Here is a 23,835-nt window from a genome sequence, read left to right as displayed (position 1 = left end):
GTATATGTACAACATTTACTAAGTAAATATGCTTAGTCGTTCGTGAATGAAGTGGCAGAGCCCCAAATTGCTCATCAGAGTCACGCACACCTGGTGGTTCCCATCATCATCATCATCATTATCAGTATGAAGTTCACAGGGAAAAGAAGGATGTACACAAGTTAATAATCAATCCATGAAGGAGTATCAACGCCTTGTATCCATCCTGGCTATTGGATAATAGGAGGGCTAAGAATAAATATCCCTCATTGACTCTAAACTCAGGAGTCTAAGAACTGTTATGTTAATTGGGGGCCCCAAATGGTGGTGTGACGGACGCAAGGGGAGGATGTTGTATCATCATCATTGATTATATTTAGTTAGGGAGGGAGGAGTTGATTAGATTTGGGGGGGGGGGGGGGGGGGGGGGGAAGGGAAGGGAAGGGAAGGGGCACTCCAAAAATGAGCGGAGACAGAGAAGTAAAAATGGCGGTGCAGATGAGCGAGGAACAGAAGAATGAGGATGGTGATGATGATGCAGGAGACGAACTGACGTATTGGTCAGCTCCGGCAGATCCAGAGGCTCAAGCAGGCATGGGAGAAGGAGAAGGAGAAGGAGAAGGAGAAGGAGGAGGAGGAGTTATTATTAGGTCACACGTGGATGATGATGCAGCAGGAGGAGGAGGAGGAGGAGGAGGCAAGCTTAAATGTGGCGGCGGTGCCATGGGCGTGGGCGTGGGCGTGGGCGTGGGCGTGGGCATGGGCATGGATAATGAGAAGGAGGAGGTGGTAGGGAGAGGGAGAGGGAGAGGGAGAGGGAGGATGATGATGATGATGATGCGGCGGCAGTTGTTGGGTGGGCTCCTCCTGGGGCAGCTGCTGTCCTTCCTCATCACAGCCACCGGCGTCGCTTCCTCTCACCTGGCGTCCATGGGTATGTATATATAATATACATATTGTATGTATGTATGTATGTATGTATGTATGTATGTATATGACACACACACACACATTGATTCCATTCAGTGGTGGGACCTTCAAATTACATACTATCTCTATATGTACATACATATATATGTATGTACTGTATTCAAATCGAAACAAGTTGAGGTGATTCTCAATGCTCATGACTTGTGTGTGAGTGAGTGAGTGAGTGAGTGTGTGTGTGTGTGTAGACGTTTCTAGAGTATGTACATACATGCTGCATGCATGTAGTGTGTGTTTTCTTTTTATTCTCTCGTCGCCTCTCGCGTCTTTGGTCCTCTCCCTCCCTACCTACCCAATTTGTACATAACGTATGTGTTCTTGAAAAAGTTTTAATTAAGGGTGGCAACTTGCAAGCACCCAACATGCTTGCTTGCTCCATATAATAAACCAACAAATTTATGAGCAAATACATACACTCACACATCCGTCCCATTGCCACCTCCGCTCCCATGTGAAGAGACCACAAAGCACTTCCCCGCCCCGCCTTTGCCCATATATGATGCATGTTGTTGTGAGGTAAAAACCATATTGCTTACTGCTGTTCTCTTGTTTTGGTCAATTAGGTGTTCATGCCCCAACAACCCAATCGTTATGTAACTACATCCTTTTAGCTCTTGTGTATGGACCACTTGTTCTTTACCATGGAAAGAAGCTCAAGGTATGTTATCTCATACATTTCCCTTAAATCAATTATATTCTTCTACTTACTAAGCTTGCTATATGTTTATGTTGTCCCTCTAGTTACACTTAAATGTTTCAACTTATTATATTATAAATTGGCTACATCTCTCAATTGTATAAAGTTAATTCATATTTAATAACAAAATTTGAACCTTCAACTACTAGGTGGTTTAAGTTGCAATTTGTAGTCATTTAAAATACAAATGGTTCAACTGATAAAGGGTCGAATTGAACCAAACCAAGCCCTTGAACCCCCAAGCCAATTTGAGCCCAAGCTAAACCATTGACAAATCTCAAGGCCTAAACCAAACCTTTTAAACCATTGAGCCAATAATCAAAGATTTTTGTTGTTCGATCTGACTCAAGTCGTAGCTAATCATAGTAACTAATCACAAAACAATACATGTAGCGAAGTGTCTCAATAAGAGCCAATAATAAGTCTAGTTCACTGACTTCTATGAAGTCTTCAATGTCATGATGATCATGAAGAGTTCTTGTGAAATGACAATTAAATTACTTATTTTGTCGCCACAACAAAATATTAGCACCAAAATGATGTTCTTTTAGCTAAGATTGCTCAATATATATTTGAATCAATGAATTTATCACGTTTCCATTTAGCCAATTGCTCTTCAATGTTATAGATTAGATTTAGGAGACTAAAATTTGTCTCAAATGTTTCAAACTAAAACTCAAAAGGCTTTTAACTAAAACTGTTTCAACCGTCATCAAATCATGATTCTTTTAAGCCCAAACAGCTAAAACCAAATCATGGTTTTTCAAGCTCAAACCAAATAGTTCAAGAAATTTGTAATTGCTAAGCCATTGAGCCACAGTTATGTGCTAACTCTTGCATAGTTACATAACAAATACTTTTCCCGTTAAAAGATGCCTACTTATAAACTGAGCAAATAAGAGAAGATTGGATCTTAATGTTATAACTTTTTATATTAATAAGCTACAACCCTTAACTTTATAAAATTAAATCATATTTAATAAATATTTCCAAAATGTCTTAACCCTAAACTATTAAGTCATTTAAGCCACGGTTTGAAGTTGTTTAAACTACAAACCATTAAGCCAATAAAGGCTCAAACAAACCCATTTGCAAACTCTAAAACCGAAAGCCAACTATTTAAACCTTTAATGCATAGTTTTGCGGTTTGGTTTAGCTGAAACCAAATCATTGCCAATTGCTACTCATTGGCTCCACATTATTATGTGCCATTGTGTTGATAGATCTTATTTACGTATTCATAGAAGAAAGAGGTATCCGATCTTGAAGTCTCTTCTTTATGGTTCACATCAATTCCTAAGAAAATAAATGTTGTCCTAATAAGTTCTTGAAAATGAAGACTTAGGATCGATGTAGAATATTCTAGGGATGCAAACTTATAGAGACAGATATAATAGGATGTTTTGGCTTTGCTAAAAGAAACACTGAAAACAAATCTAGGGAACACTATGTGCAAGATTGTAGGATAATTTCTACTTTTCTTTCCATTAATTTCGAATTTTCATGACATATAAATCCTTGCAACGAACCATGTAAAGGCATAATCCTTAAGAATTAGGGGATGAATTTATGCGAACTTCAAGAGATTATGCAACGGGTTTTATACAAAGAGTTTTCAAGAAGACTTCACACGATCAATTTACTTAAGAGGTTTACACGAAGTCAGCACGCAAAAACTCTACACAAGCCAATTCCACCACCCCTACGCGACTAGATTCCATGAAAAAATATTCTACTCATCATCACTAATACTCACATGACCATTATACACACTTGTAGCTGAATCACCATCATCACATTCTTTCATATCATCACTATCGACACATTTTTCTACAAAATCCTCATCAACACAAACCCTTGCTCCATATTCATCAAGAAATCCCTCATGATTATCACCTTTTGACCTACCCCAAACCCTTATTGTCATCGCCATAAACCCTACCATCACAACCTAAAGCACAAAAATTCTTATAATCCTATGGGTGCTCATCATCATTCTTACCATTTTTATGTTACTTACCCTTAAAGTGTATCATAACCAAGTCTACAATAAATACACAACCATTTTTTATGATCACAATGCTCACATGTATCATTACACTCACCCAAACACGTATTGTTGCACTCAACCTTGTCACAACCATCATCATCATCATCATGCAATCCCTTACCATGGTCAAAACCTAAACCTTATGGGCACTTATCAAAATCATATGTGAGGCAATCATGATCCTTTCTAGCCTCTTATCTTGTTTATGACTCTCTTTCAACCACAATGACGATGATCTCTATCCTTATCCAATTTCCTTTTACCGTATTCTTCATTTTCGATGTGTTTTATAACAATCACAACCTCAATGAATTGATCCTCATTATCATAAACTCAATGAAAATGGTCTCCATCCTGATGCCTTCTTTATTTTCATGTGTCTCATCATGATTGTAACCATGACAATGATGATCTTTAGCCGTCTGATCCCCTTCTGCCATATATTCTTCATTTTCGTGTGTTTCATCAAAATGGCAACCATGACGGTTTTGATCCTAGTTCAACCTTTGTTACTCGTTTTTATTTGCACTTCTCTCTGTTAGGAATATGGAACTGAATCAGGACTAGCTTGGATTACCAATACAATTAACAACGAATGAAACCACAAGACAAAAATGAAAATACACCAGATTTTTAACATGGTGTCATGCCTTTCGACGTCAGATCATTTGCGTGAGTCGGGTGGGAACCGCTAGGGTTTGGACTAGGAGGAGGAGAATTTTTAGACAGATAGGAATGTGAATAGATTGTAAGAAAGACATATAGAAACCTCGTGAATACCACGAGTGTATTGTATTAGATTAATCAACCCGTAGAATCCTAATAGTAAATTAGAATAGATTAGAAAACATAGATTGAAAATCGTGAATCACACGAATATAATCAATCAGATCAATATTTAGAAATATTAATAAAACCCAAGAATCAACACACTATTACAATTTGCTCCCCACCCTTATATAGTGATGGGAGAGACTAAGTATGTAGCAATCCATGCTTTTTCTAACTATAGACTTCATGTTTTTTCTTCTAATAATAGTGTTCATGCACGTGAGGTGTGCATGAATAGCTTTTTTCGATCATAAGTTTTCTTTTAACTAAAGTTTTATGCACTCTACACATATAAAAGTAGTTTTTCCTAAAAAATATGTGTGAAATAACCTTTGTATGTGGGATATTTAGTTTTTTAAACACTTATGATGTGTTAGTATAATGGTAAGGCTTCAAATTATTAGCATGGAGGTACAAGGCTTGAATCTTGTTGCCTTACACATGTAACATATATTTCAATGTTTTCTCCGTTTTCTTCATATTTATTCAATTAGTTATTTTATATGTTTTTCACGTAGTGTACGAACTATACTACGACACTCATCCCCTCCGAACCCGCACATCCTCCAATATGTGCCAAAGTTGCCGGAGCTCGTTATTCTCCTTCATATGTAATACCCTTTGTTTCTCCCGCTATGTCAACTTTGTCTCTCCATTTTGAGCATGTCCATTCCTTCCACCCGAACCATTGTCGCCATCCGATCCACCATATTCTTCGTCCACTCTTTGCTTGGCCATGACTGGTTGTCATGGCTCCTTGTGCTCCTCTTGAGCTTAACCCTTCATGTCTCGTGCATGTGCCACCTTCGTCCCGACTGTCTTCTTGGTCAAGGCACTTCGACCCATCATTTATTCTTGTTTTGTGCCCTTCCTCCCCAAGGCTTTGTCCGAATATCGACGTTGACTACCCCATGTAGTTCCTTCAAGTGCATGTTTTCATGCTTCCCACTTCGTCCACCTTCGTCATACAATCTCGCGTTAGAGTTGACAATCTTCATGTTAGAGCCCTCCTTTGTTGAGATCTCATCCTCGATAACACCCTTCAAATCCGCTTGGTCCTTGTCATCCGTGGTAGTGCTCCGACTTGGCCTCTCCTTGTCTTCATCAACCTCGATTTCTTTCCGGATTGGTCTCGTCCGATCGACTTTCAGTTGGGTCGGCTTCCATCCGGATTCGCATTCAGCCGAATTGGACTCGGTCGATCAGTTTCGACCGAGTCGGCCCCCTTCCGGATCAAGTTCGACCGATCTGTTTCGGACTAGGTTGGCTTCCTTTTCCTCATGTTCACCGGCCTTGATCGGTTCGACCTCCGATTGAACCGAATTAGCTTCTTTTCGGATTGGTCTCGTCTTATCAGCTTCCGGCTAGAACAATTTCCGTCCGGGTCGGGATTGACCGAACGGATTTCGGCCGAATCCACTTCTGCTTGGTTCGGCTTTCGTTTAGGCTGGAATTCTAGGCGGACCCACTTCTGGCTTTACGTTCCTTGTTGCCACCTTCCTTCTCTTCGGTCTCACATTGGTTCTCAGACACAACTATCGAAGTCTCTAGAGTTAGTGGGTAGGAATCCTTGGTATTACCGTCCTCTGTCGTTTCTCCCATAGCCACCTTCTCGGCTATCTCTCCGTTGTATGCATCGACTTCGACCTTCGTTTTCTCCCCGCCATCGTCCGTCTCTTTGGTCTCACGTTGCCTTTCGAACACAACCACTGAAGTCTCTAGAAATAGTGTTGGGAAAGTCTTGATCCGGCCATCCGCCATTGACTCGTCCATAGCCACCTCCGACTCAATATTGTTGTTCGTGGCTATCTCTTCAAATCCATAGGCTTCACACTCTTTGCCCTCCTCGATCATGCAAGCCTCGATTATGCTTACCGCGTCGTCACCCGATGTTTCGAGCAATCGTGTCCCGAAACCTTCTTCCACCCTTGAAGTAGCATTCGCCACTCTCAAGTCATCGGCCTTATCCTTGGTCGTCTTGTTCTATACCCTTTCCCGTGGTACCGACGTATTGTACTTTGGCCAAGTCGTCTTGGACACATCGTTTGTCCTCAATTGATAGGAGGTGAATTCCTCCTCATTGTTTGTTTCTCTCGAGTTCGGCTCTGACGTAGGATTCCCTTCGATGTCGACTTGCATTTTCAAGATCTCGTACGCTTCCCTTATCAAGGCTTCCTTGTGCACCGTCGGATCCTTCCGCGATGAGCTCTCCTCCTTTGGTGGTAGTGTATCTTCGCTTGTCACCCTCTTTTGACCGCCGCTTGTGGGCTGTGTTGTGGCCGACGAGGTTCCCATCTGCTTTTTATCATGTCGTTGGCATACTCTTTCGACTTCGGCCCAATCCTCGGTCATCATCTTCAAGTTCGATACCAATGTCCATCCTTTCTTTCTGATCGATCGATCATACGAACATTAGGACTTTATCCACCCCCACCAATCATTGTTCCCCCTCCGAGAGTTGAGAAAAACAATGCTCGAACACTAGGAATGCTTGTGTCGCGTTTTGGTGGATCTTCGCTAATGCCACCCACTGGTCGAACTCCTGCAAACCTCGTCCCTTTGGTCTCTCGTAATCATATGCCTTTCGTAAAGTTTCTTTGAAGGACACCCATGTTAGGTTTTGTTGTATCTTGTGGATGCTCTCTTGGAGCCCATCTGTGTCCACCCGACTGAAGGATGTCACTTGCAATCTTTTCGGTATCCCACGCCGCATCATCTTCGCCTTGTAGTCATGTAGATAGCGTGACATGTCCTTTTCATTGAATTGCCCGTTCTGTTGCATGAGCCGATCTACTAGCGTCGCGATCTTTGACATCACGCGATGTAATTGCAGCATCCGCTCGAACATAGTCATCATCATGTTCATTTCCTCTTGTTGATTCTCCATCTCCTTGCCACCCGTCTTCACGTCAGGTTCACCAAATGTGTCGTGCCTTTCGGCGTCGGATCATTTGCGTGAGTCGGGTGGGAACCGCTAGGGTTTGGACTAGGAGGAGGAGAAATTTTTTGACAGATAGGAATGTGAATAGATTGTAAGAAAGACATATAGAAACCTCGTGAATACCACGAGTGTATTGTATTAGATTAATAAACCCTTAGAATCCTAATAGTAAATTAGAATAGATTAGAAAACATAGATTGAAAATCGTGAATCACACGAATGTAATCAATCAGATCAATATTTAGAAATATTAATAAAACCCAAGAATCAACACACTATTACAATTTGCTCCCCACCCTTATATAGTGATGGGAGAGACTAAGTATGTAGCAATCCATGCTTTCTCTAACTATAAACTTCACGTTTTTTCTTCTAATAATAATGTTCATGCACGTGAGGTGTCCACGAATAGCTTTTTTTGATCATCCGTTTTTTTTAAACTAAAGTTTTATGCACTCTACACGTATAAAAGTAGTTTTTCCTAAAAAATATGCGTGAAATAACCTTTGTATGTGGGATATCTAGTTTTTTAATACTTATGATGTGTTAGTATAATGGTAAGGCTCTAATTATTAGCATGGGGGTACAAGTTTTGAATCTTGTTGCCCTACACATGTATCATATATTTTAATGTTTTTGCTGTCTTCCTAATATTTATTCAACTAGTTATTTTATACATTTTTCATGTAGTGTACGAACTCACTACGACAACAGAAAACCCAAAAATGGGAAAATCACAGGAACCCTAGGTTCTGAAACAGATTCATTATTTTCTGAGTATACATGGTGTTGACAACCTCTAGAACTTCCGCTAGAGGAATACACATATATTTGAAGGCTACAACCTTGGTTACAATCTTCACCCTATCGAGTGAAATGAACAACAAAAAGAAACAAAGAAACAAAAAACACAGAACGAATGAACCGTGTATAGATAGATAGAAGAGTTGTTGTTGACTCTATGGTAGTACGAGCAACACCTCACACAATCTCTGTCTTCACGTCTGCAACCTGCTCTCGCTCTCGATCACCCCTTTCTTGAGCTCACACACTTTGTTTCTTTGTTTTGTAGAAGCTTTATAACGTTCCCACTGTGTCACACCTCTTCTTGCTTTCTCAGATATCTGTTTTCTCTCTTTTGTGTGTTTTGCTTTTCAACGCTATCTCTGTTCACTCATGCGTAGTTTTTCTCTGTGTCTCGTACTCTTCGTTTTCGGTACGCTCCTGTTTTTCTTTTGTGTTCTTCTGCCTTTTATTTGCCTTGTAGTTCAACGTCTATATTTGTATCTACATTCACACATAAACATAGAAAAGACACACACACACACACACACACACACACACACACACACACACACACACACACACACACACACACACACACACACACACACACACAAAGGACATACAAAAGAAGGACATACATACATACATACATACATATATAGTTATAAACAATTAGAACTTTTTCCCTTCGGCTATCAACCGGCTCCATGTTGTGGGCTCCACTTGAGTGGATTGACCCAACAATTATCCCCATCCATCTCAAGTGGCGGTGCAATATGTTTATCCCCATCCCTTGATAAACATTTTGTCATCATGTAGGAGCCAGTCTTACTGGTGTGAATCTTTTCAATATGCATTTGCTTTTCTTGAAGCAGATCTCTAATCCAATGGTATCTAACATCTATGTGTTTTGACTTAGAATGAAAGGAAGAATTCTTGCTTAAAATGTATAACACTTTGGCGTTCACAGTACAGAATATACCTTTCTTACATCAGCTCCAACTCTCGTAAGAATTTCTTCAGCCATAACAATTCCTTACTAGCTTTAGTGGCAGCAATATATTTAGCCTTCGTTGTGGATCAACACCGAGGTGAACATCGTTGATTGCTTGACGAATCCACTCCTAGAACAACGCTTTGGAGCACTAAGGACAATGATGGGACTATGACAAGCAACCGAGAAGAAGAGAGCCGAAAAGGCTAAGTACAGAGAATTGGAAAACCAAGAGGCTCAAGATGCAACACTAAGCGAAGACACTGACTGGAGAGGAAACGATCAACGAACAAATGAACCTTGAGAAAAATCGAGGATCTAGTGAGAAGCATAGGAGCTAGCATGAGCGGGAAGCAAACGAATGACCAAAGGCCGAGAGTAAGATTCGAACACGATTCGGACGAAATTCGATCCGAATTAGTCAATACGACTGGCTCAGACAAGCCGACCTGGACAACATACAATCCGGATAACTAGTTGAATTAGGCTAGATCACGACCCTACCTCTACCAATTCGGCCCTATGCCGACTGACTTGTAATTATACAATTGTACCTTAGATTAAAATTGTAATCTAGGTTTACGGGGGAGATAATCCCATATCATTGTATGCAGTCAGAGTAGTCCTTTCATGACGGAGTTTGTTGAGCTAAAAGTTCCATCTACCCACTTGTGTCCTAGTGTGAACACACCCTCACAGTTAGGGCTAAGCTGCCCTCACTATATAAGTGAGAGACTAAGCATTGTAAAGATGTTTGATGGTTAATGTAAGATAGTCTCCTTTGAGCACATCTCTCTCTCTCTCTCTCTCTCTTTGTGCAACTGTCTATTCTCAACTTCTTGAATCTCCTCACAATGCACATCTTTATCTTGATCACTACTTGTGTTGTTTGCTAGAATCATTGTTAGGTTCTCAATCATCTTCTTCTACATATTATCGACAACAAACACTCCTCTCAAGCCTAATCCCATGCTCACAACAATATTGTTCAAATTGTCCTTGGTACTCACCCCTGTTAACCGCATGGATACATTTAAGCTTTCTCCTTGTTTTCCTTTCCACACTTACATGGAAGTTTTTAAAGATCTCAAATACTTGATCTTTAGTCTTCAATGCGAAGCACCACAAGTTCCTTGAGAAGTCATCAATAAATGTGGAAAAATACCATGCTGCCCCTAGAGTCTTATATTTCATATCGCACAAGTCAGTGTGCACCAATTCTAGTGGTTAAGATTTTCTTTTTCTGGGCAAATGTTGAAAGGCAACTCTGTGTTGCCTACCGACCAAGCAATCAACACAAGTCTCCAAGTGCATACTCTCAGCACTTGGAGACTATTGGCATAAGTGTTGTTTGTGTTGTCATTGCCAGTCTATTGGCATGCTAAGCTAACACAAGCATCATCATAGACAATGAAAATTTTACCATCACAAGTGGCTATAGTGGGGTCATTGTTCTTATTGTCAGTGTCTTTTGGTCTTTCTTTTTTAGATTCCAACAGTCTCTCTTATAATGGTTTGAACCACCACAATAACGACATGAAAATTCTTTGAACTTGAAGTCTTTTCTACTTCTAGATTTAGACCTCCCCTTAGAGTTATTTCTGTGATTTTGTGGACCCCTAAAATGGCTTCTTCCTCTATTGGGGTTAGTTTCTATGACCAAGGCTTTATGGTCAAAGTTGGACTCATGCTCCTTTCGTCGTGCTTCTTCATGTAGAAGACTCAACTTGAGGATGTACAGTGTCAACTCTTTTTGTTGTGTTGCAGTCCCAAGTGTCACAACAAGGGTTTCCCAACTATTTGGGAGAGAGCCTAACAATAACAAGGTCAAAACCTCATTTGCTAAAGGTATATCTAAAGAGACAGTTTAACTTATTTTTCCTTGAAACGTATTTAGCTGCTCTACCATACTAGAGCCATCTTGATATCTAAGTCTCACAAGTTCCTTAAACATGGAGACTCTATTTAAGGCATTTTTGGTTTGAAACATATTCTCGATTTTCGTCCATATCTCGTTTGCTTTGGTTTCATCACCAAAGTTGTTATATAGACTCATGTCTATAAAACACACATGTATGCTATTGTTTTTAGATACGTTGCTTCCCAAGTCAAATAATCTATTTTATCTGGTTAGCCCATACCATCTTGTATGGGCAACGATAAATCCTTACATAACAACATGTCCCTCATTTTGGACTTCCATATGGGATAGTGGATGTGGTTACCTTAATCATGCCACCTAATGATTCATCCATATTCCAAATTTTGTGGAGGGTATGAACCTCGCTTTGATACCACTTGTTAGGAATATGGAACTGAATCGAAACAAGCTTGGATAACCAACACAATTAACAACGAATGAAACCGTAAGACAAAAATGAATCTAAACCAAATTTTTAATGTGAAAAACCCAAAAATGGGAAAAACAATGGGAACCTTAGGTTCCGAAGTAGATTAACTATTTTCTGAGTATACAAGGTGTTGATAGCTTCTAGAGCTTACACTAGAGGAATACACATCTATTTCAAGGCTACATCCTTGGCTACAATATTCACCCTACCGAGTGAAATGAGCAACAAAAAAGAAACAAAGAAGCAAAATACCCAGAACGAATGAACCTGGTACAAACAGACAAAAGAGTTGCTGCCGACTCTATGGTAGTACGAGCAACACTTTACACGATCTCCGTCTTCACATCTGCAACCCGCTCTCGCTCTCGATCGTCCGTTTATTGAGCTGACACACTCTCATACATTTGTTTTGTTGAAGCTTCACAATGTTCCCACTGTTTCAGACCTCTTCTTGCTTTCTTAGATCTCTATTTTCTCTCTTTTGTGTGTTCTGTTTTACATCGCTATCTTTGTTCACTCACACGTTGTTTTTCTTTTTGTTTCGTACTCTTAGTTCTCTGTACGCTTTTGTTTTTCTTGTGTGTTCTTCTGCCTTTTATTTACCTTGTAGTTCAACGTCTACATCTGTATCAACATTCACACATAAACACATACAAAAGACACACACACACACACACACACACACACACACACACACACAAAAGGGCATACAAAAGAAGGACATACATAATATATATATATATAGTTTTAAACAATTATAACTTTTTCCCTTCACCTTGAGCCGAATCGGCGCTCATCCCAAATCGGCACCCAACCGATACAACACTGGGTTAGTAGCCAGTTGGCAGCTGGTTCCACTTGAGTGGATAGACCTAACACTCTCATCATGATTGCAACTGTGGCCATCATTGTATGGTTGATCACGACAATCGATAATTTTCGATATACTTTCATCTTCTTCATCTTCATGCAATTCATCCTAACTCCAACTAGAATAATATAGACCCTCTTCCACGTGTCGTCAGGCTCCACTTTGGATGCCATGAGTTTCATAATAACTTTTTATAATTACCAATCTTCTTGCTAGAGTTTTTCGATTTATTTTGCCATTTTGAGGTACTATATTTGTTGCTTGTTTTTGTACAACATCATGTGAATGGATTTCCTTACAAATGGAAGATTTAGGAGCTTTGAGACACTTTTAATTACATACTATCAACTCCTCCAAGTCGTATGCCACTAAGATGAGTTCCATTGTTCATGATCCTATGTGAACAAACACAAGTTTCTATCCACAAATGGTGGTTTAGGAGCAAACAACAAATGTTTTAAAGTTACCTAGGCTCCACCAATAGATTATAACACATGATTCTATATACTTTTTAATATATTAACATACAATTTGTTTAGCTTAAATTAATTTTACCAATGCACCACATAAGACATTGAAATGGAACAATGCAATTCGATTTCTTGAAGCATTAGCTTACGCTTTTCATATCTCCCCTCGTCTTGAGAACTTGGGAGCCAAAGATGCTCTCATATTCTTCCAAAATAAGATAATTGTTTTTTTCCTCCTCTGACATCCTAGAGTATATTCCCTCATATAAGGTCTCACACATACCAAGGGCTAAGAGCATGGTGCTACTTAATATTCATACTTTAGATCCCACCATTTTCACCCATATAAACACCCATAACCAATAGGGCTATACATCTTTACTACGCTTTTTTTTTCTATTGTTACACCTTCGTAGCCTTTGGACTGTTTTTCTACCCTTGGGCCCCCCATGTCATGATATTGAAATTTGATATTCTTTTGGATTGTGAGGGTGACAAATTGCAAGAAATAACAAAAGAGATTGTTGCATTTTGTTCCAATGTTTGTTTGCCTATTCTTAAGAAGTAATGATCATCTCCATTATTATTATTATTTAATAATAACTACATCTTAGTTTCCATTACCAATCCAACAAGCATATACAAAGCATAGAATCTAGTGGAGCTGAAGATAGCAGAGAAAAAAGGTTATGATTGTTTCCATTATTTGAGGAGTGGGTGGGGTATAAGTTTTCCAACAACTTTTAATCCTCCTTAAGAGAAAATGATAAGTAGACTAATAATGGCTCTATGTCATTTTCTTTGTATTTTAGGGTGCGTGGTATCATTACATGCTACTTGCAATTATTGATGTGGAGGCAAACTATCTAGGTATGCATATTACATTTGGCCTATAACCAATATTCTCGATTGAAAATATTATGCCTCATAGGGATATTAAAAGAAAAGAGTATAAAACTAGTAATTAATTTACCATGTTTAAAGAGTATTCGCACATGTTCGTAACCAAATTGAGTCCCGTACATTTTCTCCATTTCTAATGACAAGTCTTTGTTTCTTGATATTTCATCATATGAATTGTTTTCTTGACATTCAAGTATTTTATCAGAAAAAACATATGTTGTGGATTTGACTATTGTCTTGGTAAATAGCCATACTAATTCCTCAAGTCTCTAACTCATTTATATTACCCTCAATTCATCAAGTAGCATACTCTTATATATCTGTTGTCTCTTCCATAACGTCATATCATGAATGTTTTGGTTACACATTTTTGAGTATCTCATCCACTCCCCATGGTTTTGCATGAATAACAATATACATCATCAATTGATATACATAGTGCGTGGTTGATTCTCTCAAATGTCAGTTACCAATGAAGCATGTTGTGGTCTATGTTTTGTTTTGACTACTAATTGATGTAAATAAACTAGTGCAAACCCACAAGACACAAGTACAAAGATGAGATCCTTAAAGATTTGAACTGACTTCTCCCTTCTTTGAGCATCTTGTGTGTTGTATCTTTCGTAGGGTTGACCCCACGACTTTTACTACTCTCTTTTCTTCAACTAGAACCTCATAGTTATGGTAGGCATCTTCTACCAAGCTCATCTTCTCCTCCACAACATCTTCCCATTCAGTTGCTTCTTGGACCTTTTTTTCAACTTGGTTTGCTTTCTCCTCTCATAGCTTCCAGTGAGACTACCGAGAATAGATGGCAAAACTGAACCTCTTTCTAATCTTAGTTTCTCGTTTCCTTCCCCACTTCTAACCGATGCCGAGTAGTGGATGGCCTTGACATTCTGCACTTTGGTTTCTTCCATGATCCTCTTCATACCCCCTCGACTTGGAGTTTAATTATGCACGCTCGGTTTTCGTCGAATGGACCCTATTGTCCAAAAAATAAATATCATTTTTTCACAAGGCCTCTTTGAAGTCCTCAAACTCTCTTCTATGGTTGCCGGGGTTGTCGGACCATATGCACAAATCTAGAATGTTGATCTTGATGAGGGCATCAACTATCTCTCCTCATTCGGACTATCAAGAGGTCCTACACCATCTTTGTGAGCTCATCGATTTATGTACCCATAGATGGTCCTTCCACCTCAATAGTTGTTAGTCTAGGGTCTATGCTTACTCATTCCCTCCTTCTCATCATTTTGGTGCCTTCCATACCATAGCGCTCTCTATCCATCCAACCTTGGCCACTTGATAAATCACGATCATACCATTGTCATTACTTATTAAAGTGATTACATGCCCTTTTTGTTGGGAATATGAGTCTGAATCGGGATGATTTAAACTTCAAACACAATTAACACTTGATGAAACCACAAGACGAAAATGAGAGTACACCAAAATTTTTAACGTGGAAAACTCAAAGTAGGGAAAAACCATGGTGTGAATGTTAACGTGAGGAAGCGTTAGACAGAACTGGCTCAGCCGGATAGCAACATAGAATAAGATGAAAGTTAAATAGAGAAGCTTAATACACAGAGAGTATACACAGGAGAGACAGAGAGAGCAGAACGTAAACGTAGATTCAAAAAGAACACTCTATAACTCTATGTATACAATGTGTTAAACAACACTATTTATACAAGTCCTCAAAAGGACTGACAGAAGTACTATGTACTTCAATGCTCATACGAGCGACTGACACCAACTACGAGACAATGATTACCTAGTAGTCTAGGCTAGGCTACTACTAGGCCTCCGGTTTGCACTCGAATCTGGCTCTCTGATCCGTCTCCCCGATCCGGCCGGTTGTTTCCGGATACCATCCGGATACCAATCCGGCTCATCCTTCTGGATGCCGATCCGGTTCTGGCTTATTCAGCCAATCTGGATCCGGTTGAGCTTGCTTGCTCAACACTTCCCCTCAAGCTCAACTTGAGGTCGGATTGTGGTGTTAGTGTCCGTGGCATCCGGTTCTTCTACCCAGCTCCTTCTGGCATCGCTCTACCTTGCTCGCGCTCCTCGTCTGGTCTAGTCCTGTTTGCCGCAACCCTTTTGGTTCTACACACCTCGACCTCCTCGGTCTGCTTGTTTGCTCAACAGGCCCATTTTAGCTCCCTCGCTGCTGCGACTCCAACACTTGTCGACCTGTCGGTTCCTTCGTGTTGGCGTCGACTTCGGTTGCATTCGTGTCCGCTTGGCCTTTAATTGATCTGGCTCCTCCGAATCCATCTGTTGAAGCGAATCGGCTGTCTCCGATTCATTCCCGCTCTTGTCCGAGTCAGTGTTCTCCAACTCGTTTTCCCCTTTGTTGGTTCCTTGTCCGGTGTCATCGACAGTTTCTTTGCCTTTGCCTTTGCCCGTTTTGCATGTTCTCCCCCTCAAGTGTGGCACGTTGAGATGTTGAACACCAAGCATTTCGGTGAAGTGCTGCAACTTGTCCGATCGGAGCAGTTTGGTGAAGATGTCGGCAACCTGCCGATCCTTCTGAACATACTAAAGTTCGACTTCACTGCTCAAGACCCTCTCACGTAAGAAGTGATAATGCACTTCTATGTGCTTTGTTCGAGCATGGAATACTGGGTTCTTGGCGAGCTGTATGCTGCTTAGGTTGTCGCAGTAGATTAGGATCGGGGCCTGCACCTCGATCCGGAGATCTCGTTGCAGTCGCCGAAGCCAGATGGCTTCACAGGTGGCATTGGTAGCGCCTCGGTACTCAGTCTCAGTGCTGGACAGAGCCACTTTTGGTTGTTTTTTGCTACTCCACACAATAGCCACGCTACCGAGAGAAAACATGTAACCAAAGGTGGATCGGCGATTCGATGCATCACCAACCCAGTCGGCATCTGTGTATCCGACTAGGTCTTCAGTTATACCATGCCAGTATAACAGTCCCCGGTCCTGCGTGCCGCTCTCATACTACAATATTCGATGCGCGCACTGAAGGTGCTCCACAGTTGGCTTCTGCATTAATTGGTTGATCACACCGATCGGATAACTGATGTCGGGTCGGGTGATTGTCAAGTATATCAGGCTTTCGACTATTTGTCGGAACCGTTTCTCATCGTAGGCCGGTCCAGAGTTAGGACAGAGCTTTTGGTTCCGGTCTAGGGGTGTGGAGACAAGTCGGCATTCCGTCATGGCGAACTTGTACAACATATTCAACACATAGTGTCGTTGTGAGAGCAATATGCCGTCGGGGTTCGGATCACCTTGATCCCAAGGAAATAATGAAGGTCCCCCAAGTCCTTCATCTCAAATGCATCCGACAGGTGGGACTTCACTCGGTCGATTTCATTGAGTCTGGGTCTGGGTCCGGTGATGACCAAATCATCTACATAAAGTAAGATGCAAACTGGACTATCCAAACCTTGTCGGATGAACAACGATGAGTCTGACTTTGAGGCTGCAAACCCCATTGTATGCAACCGGTGCATGATCTTCGCATTCCAAGCTCGAGGGGCTTGCTTCAGACCGTAAAACAACTTCTTAAGCCGGCACACTGCCAACTTGTTCATCTTCGACTAAAAACTGGGAGGTTGGATCATATAGATCCGTTCTTCAAGGTCACCTTGAAGAAACGCCTTCTTCACGTCCATCTGGTGAAGATTCCACCCCCTCGCCGCAACAACCGCTAGTACCACACGAACCGTCCTCATCTTCGCTAACGGAGCGAAGGTCTCGTTGTAGTCGATTCCATGGGTCTGTGCGTATCCGTTCGCCACTAACCGGGCATTCTACGGGTTAACCGAACCGTCCGCATTGTACTTTACCTTGTATACCCATTTGCAACCGATCATGTTATAGTGTCGGGGAGGGTCAACGAGGTCCCATGTGTCATTGGCATTGAGTGCTCGCATTTCTTCCTCCATAGTGGCACGCCAATTTACATCCTTTGCGCTTTTGTGTAGCTCTCTGGCTCATGCACTTCCGCCACTTTGGTTATGTACGCAAAGTGATGCGCCATGTACTCATTGTACCGGTACCGTGTAACCGGGTTCTTCTGGCGGGAGGACCGACGTAACTTGTCATCACCCAGTTTGGGGCCCTTCTTGGCCGGTTCGGACTTTGTTCCCGAAGATCCGCCTACGCGAGGCAGTATAATACCCAGCTTGCTCCTTGCTCCCATACCGGGAAGTCCTCATGTGCCGGCTCCGGCGCTACCTCGTTCATTCCTTCCATGAAGCTCCAATATCCATGCCCCAACAGGTATTGGTGCATCTTTTATGACCATGATGCATAGTTGCTCCGATCGAGTTTCTCTTTTGGAAGTGAACTCGCCATTCCTCTGTCCATATCTTCTGTCTATCTGTTGTTACTAGGTTCTAGGGTTCGTCTACGAGAACAAGTGTCGGCTAAAGAGTTCTTAACCCTCGCGTTCTGATACCATGTGAATGTTAACGTGTGGAAGCGTTAGACAGAGAGTATACGCAGGAGAGATTGAGAGAGCAGAACATAAATGTAGATTAAAAAAGAACACTCTATAACTCTATGTATACAATGTGCTAAACAACACTATTTATACAAGTCCTCAAAAGGACTGACAGAAGTACTATGTACTTCAATGCTCATACGAGTGACTGACACCAACTACGAGACAATGATTACCTAGTAGTCTAGGCTACTACTAGGCTTCCGGTTTGCACTCGAATCCGGCTCTCTGATCCGGTTGGTTGTTTCTGGATACCGATCCGGCTCATCCTTCCGGATGCCAATCCGGATCCGGTTGAGCTTGCTCTCTGAACACATGGGAACCGTAGGTTCCAAACAACTTCACTATAATTTTGAGTACAATGGAATACAACCTCACTAGAGGAGTGTATCTACCTCAAGGCAATGACCTTGGTTACAACCTTCACCTAATCGGGTGGATAGAATAACAAAGATTACAAACTAAGTACAATCTCTCTAGGTTTTGACTAGAGAAATGTCCTAGCCTGAAGGAAGCAACCTTGGCTACAATCTTCACCCGATTGGGTGTATACACCAACAACAATAAGCACAATGAATGTGCTAGTCGTTCTAGGTTTTTGTCTAGAGGAAATATATTAGCTTCAAGGAAACAACCTTAGCTACGATCCTCACCCGATTGGGTGGATAAACCAAACAAATAACCTTACTATTCTTCACCCAACTGGGTGGATAGAAAAACTAGCAAAATAGGAAACAAGAAAACAACATGAAATGAAGTAACCTGATGCGAGTAGATAGGACAGGTGTTGTACAATCGTGTTCTCTGTCACCATGACCAACTCCTCATAGGTCTTTGTTTCCTCACTCTTTCGTTCTCTGTTTTCTTCTCTATTTTCTGTTTTTCTCTCTGTTTTTGTTTTGCTCTGGGTTCTCTCAGAAAAAAATCAGATCGCGCTCTATTTCTCTCTTCTCCTTTTTTTGTTTTTCTCCTTGTTGTCCAACGTCTACGTACCTGTGTTCACACACACACACAAAAGACACGCACCAAAAACATACAAAAGAAAAAGGGTATACACACACACACATGTATATATAAATATAATCATACATAATTATAACTTTCCCCCTTTTTGGCCCTGAGCCAATTTGATGCCCAGTCGACTCCCAATCGGCTATATGCTCAGCTGATTGTTGACATGCATCCAATTCTCAATCAACCCTTTGGCTCTACGTTGTGGGCTCCACTTGAGTGGATATGCCCAACACTTTTTATCGTGGGCCAATCCATTGTGAGTCCATCCTCATTTTTGAGCAGGAGGCCCATCTTCTCCCTACCTCAAGTATCCATTGCCTTGAGAAACAACATAAATTTACTCATGTTGAGTACATCCTCTCGAACATTGAGAGGCACACAAACTGCTTCTCAAACTCTTCTAACATTGTGGTGTCCACCTCCCTTCCAAGGTGATGCAATCTAATCCATTAGGTCACCTTCATGAAGTCATCAAAGTCGTATTGTTCTAGTAGGACTCTCTTGATCTCCTCCCAATTGCAACTCTCCCCTTGCTTTTGGAGTATTTTCTCTTGGAGACTCAACACTACTACTACCCATGTGTAGCCACTCAATTGCTTAGCCTCTAGGATGTCTCTCATGAGCATCTCAGCTTTGTAAGCCTCCAAATATTGTGAGACATCTTTACTGTTGAATTGGGCCATTGTTCTTGACGACTATCTCTATGGCTTGGTCTAGGTTGATTGTGTCTTCTCTCTCCTGCACAATCTAGGCGATGGTCGAAACCATCACTGTGAAGTCTTCTCCTTGCTTGTGATGCATCATGAAGCAAATGCATTGGATCCTATCTTCCAAACCATTTTTCCATATCTTTCATCCAATCCAAACACAACGTTTTGCTTTATGTGTCTTTTGGATATTTTGGCTTGCTTCTCATGTGATTCTAGGAAATTGGTTAAGGACCTTTTTTGAACCTTAAGCATGTATTCAAAAACCCTTTCCATGGTGACGGTCTCAGAAGGAGGGTGTATGAGGCTTGGTTCTTGACTTGGAGAAAGTTTGTAAGAAAATGCTTGAGAGAGAGAGAGGGAAAGAGAGAGAAATTACTGATTTTAATGCATGAAACTTATGAGGGCAGCTGTGAAAGCATATCAATATACAACAATCACTAGTGTCCTACTCTTGGATAGAGGATCATTACTTTTCGTTATATTCCTCGCATGGCTTGTATTTAAGACCAAATGTAGCCTTGGACAACTGGGAGGTGTTTTCACATGCATTGTGGGTGTAGGGATCTTACTTTTCTCGGATTCCCAACTTTCCAATAAAGAAGGTGAGCCTATTTCCAATGATATTTTTTATTAATTAATTGTTCTAGATAAAATTTTCAATAAGTTAATTTTGAAAGATAAAAAAGAATGTTTTACAATTGAGTTTTGTATCATATCATTTCATCTTTTCGACCCTTACTCATAAGACATTGTTTTCCTTCTTTGAAAAAGCAGATGACTATGTCTATATACCATCGGAGTATTCGATAATATTTGTGTTGAATATATGCTTTATATGATATTATCATACACATAATAGAAGTAGTAGAAGGGGTACTAAGTTGTTAATTGATACATCACGCACCATTATAGTTGAAAGGACAACCACTATTCCCCACACTATTTGGTAATTTTACAAGTGATCACTTAGGATGCATTTGGGATGGGGCATACAATATATCGAGAATGATGTAGTTTTAGTGCTTGACTATAATATGCTATTTTTAACAATTGATGTATTCAAAAGCATCTTAATGCTCTATCCAAATTCACTATATAATAAGATGAAATTGGCATCCTTTATAGTCTTTGAGATTGCATCAATATGAAGAAGGGAGAATTTACACCTCACTATGAAGGTAATTGAGGTACCGTTGAGTTGGTCTATGATCACACTAGAATTAGTAGGCATCATTCCCAGTAAGCTAGCGTAAAATTTGGAGTGACGGGGTCAAACTACTATTGGGTGAGGTGAGACATCTATTGGGTGAGGTTGGTGGTGCAAGGAGTGGACATGGGAGTGAGGGAATTAGATGTCATGGCTTTTTCATTATCATGTTTGACTTGGTATGGGTGTCCACTAGTGTGTCTTAAGATCTTCATCATTGGTAGTCATGACTAGAGATTGATGTGTTTTTTAATACATTTGCTTGCTTTTTCTTCTCCTCACAACATCATACATTGGTAGTCATGACTAGAGATTGATGTGTTTTTTAATACATTTGCTTGCTTTTTCTTCTCCTAACAACATCATAATTCCATGTGTTTTTTTGTTTATAGCTAGAAAGCATATGAAGATGGATATGAATATAAAGGGAGATCTATTTGTTCTCACGGCATCCTTCCTCTATGCAATCTCCAACATTTTGGAGGTAATTTTATATATTCTCCTTATTCAAATTCGTATTCTTATTAATGTTCCATTTGGAAACCCCATGCATTGTATGTAGAATGATTGAATTTTGATAGACTTAATTATATACTAGCTACTGTATGTGCATATATACATATACATACCTATATATTGGATTCCATAATATTGAGCAGGAATTTCTTGCAAGGAATAATGATTTCTTGGAGTTGGCGGCATGCCTTGGGGCATTTGGGTCTATTGTGAGTGCAATCCAATTGTATGTACTTCCTCATAAAACTTTTTTGAATATAATTTCCTTACATGTCTGGAAAGTAACACTAATAATGAATAGTTTTTTAACTAATTAGTAATTTGATAGTATTAGTATGTAAAAATAGAGGTGACTATTATAAATGTAACCATCACATTCTTAGATGTATTTAAAAATGCTAGAGCACCACACATCTGATTGTGAGTACATCTAATCATATATGTGCAAGCTTTTAACTTAGTTCCAATATCAATTACTCCTTTCCTACATCTTGTGTTCATGTCCTTACAAGTTAGCATTTGTAATTGCTACATGGTATCAAAGCCAAGTTTCGGTGAAAATGTGAGTATAGTCCTCTTGAATCATATATCTCTAAACCTTTTGTCATAGTCCCTGCATGCACAGAGTTATCCGCAATCAATATAGCTGACTCTCGCAGAAAATATGAGTTAGAATAATTAATAATGTATAAACGTTTTAATTTACCTAATTTAACATTTTATTGTTAGAAAAAAAATGTACCCATTCATATCACTTTAGATGAAGAGGTGCACGTTTTGTAACCTCTAATGTAACACCTAATACATGATATGTAACTTTTAGAACATATAATATAGATTAGGTTTGTGTTACTTCTATCTCACACATGGATGCTTCTATAACATTGTTGTCTCCACCTTCATATTCTCTAGTATTAGATTGTAATGAAGCATTGTTTCCTTGTGGAAAGAATCTTCTACCTTTTCCCTTTCGGTCATATTGTTTCTTTTGACACTCACATTCAATACAACCCGGTTTTTGGAATGTCTTCGGCTTGTGGTAATGGCTTTTGTAACAATTGCATTTGTAATGGTGACTCATGGATGTTGCCATTGCCATGTGACTTGTGTCTATTTGACCATTTGGTTTCTTTCTTCGTAGTTCATCTTGCTTGATTTTCGCAATCAAGGTTTGGAGTTTAAGATCCTTCTCATTGCTATGGATGTTCACAAATGTGATCCATGATTCTGTAGGGAACCCATTAGTATTTCACATTTTGATGTTTCATCAATAATGTTACATGCGAAGATTGCTACATCTACTTGTCTTTGCCAATTAATTATGAAGGTGTTGTTGGTTCTCCTTCACGCATCTCCATGTTCATTAGGGTTCGGTAGGAGAAGATTTTGGTCGTACCCTCAAAGGGTTGGTGTAATTGTTGACGATGATCCCACATAGCAATGGGCCCGGTTCGGTTTCTTTGCCTTGAAACCAAACCAAACCAAACCAAACCATTTATATAAAACAAAAACCAAACCAAACCGTTTATGAACTTTTAAGCCATTAAACCAAACCATTTAAGAAAAAGGAAACCAAACTATTTAGACCAAAACCGTTTAGGGAAAAGTTGAAAACCAAACCGAGCCATTTAATAAAAAGTTTAAACCTAACCATATTTAAGCCAAACTAATTAGAAATTTAAATAAATAGAAATACACTTTAAATTAAATAAGCATTTATGCTAAAATAAATAAATAAATAAATAAATAAATAAATAAATAAATAAGCATTAATTAAGCCATTAGATTAAATAAACATTTAAGTTAAGTGAATTAAATCAACAAAAACCATTAATTTAACCATTAAATTACATAAACATTGAAGGGATAAAAAATGTTAGACCAAAAAACTATAAACCTTTAAACCAAACCACTTAAACCTAGAAACCGATAAACCCTAGTTTCAAAACCAAACCGAACTAAAACCGAAACGTTTATTAATAATTAAAACCAAACCAAGCCATTTAATTATTTTGGAACTTATAAACTTTTAAACCATGGTT

At 39.9% G+C, this 23,835-nt stretch overlaps 1 protein-coding gene across 1 annotated transcript in view; it reads left to right on the top strand.

The window, feature by feature from the left end:
• The first annotated feature begins 796 nt into the window (after window positions 1-796).
• LOC147855409 (uncharacterized) overlaps window positions 797-23,835 on the top strand; it is a 56,199-nt gene continuing 33,160 nt past the window's right edge. Inside the window, exons 1-6 of the mRNA XM_087330394.1 lie at window positions 797-913; window positions 1,530-1,624; window positions 13,770-13,827; window positions 20,478-20,672; window positions 21,670-21,761; window positions 21,937-22,019. Coding sequence (XP_087186520.1) covers window positions 802-913; window positions 1,530-1,624; window positions 13,770-13,827; window positions 20,478-20,672; window positions 21,670-21,761; window positions 21,937-22,019 — 635 coding nt within the window. The 5' untranslated portion in view covers window positions 797-801. The remainder of the gene's footprint in view (window positions 914-1,529; window positions 1,625-13,769; window positions 13,828-20,477; window positions 20,673-21,669; window positions 21,762-21,936; window positions 22,020-23,835) is intronic.

This window comes from Azolla caroliniana, unplaced genomic scaffold (genome assembly GCF_043228905.1).
Source record: "Azolla caroliniana isolate FFs.n. ecotype wild unplaced genomic scaffold, voAzoCaro1.0.p SCAF_14, whole genome shotgun sequence".
Taxonomy (NCBI): Eukaryota; Viridiplantae; Streptophyta; class Polypodiopsida; order Salviniales; family Salviniaceae; genus Azolla; species Azolla caroliniana.
This window is presented reverse-complemented; position numbering and strand designations above follow the sequence as displayed.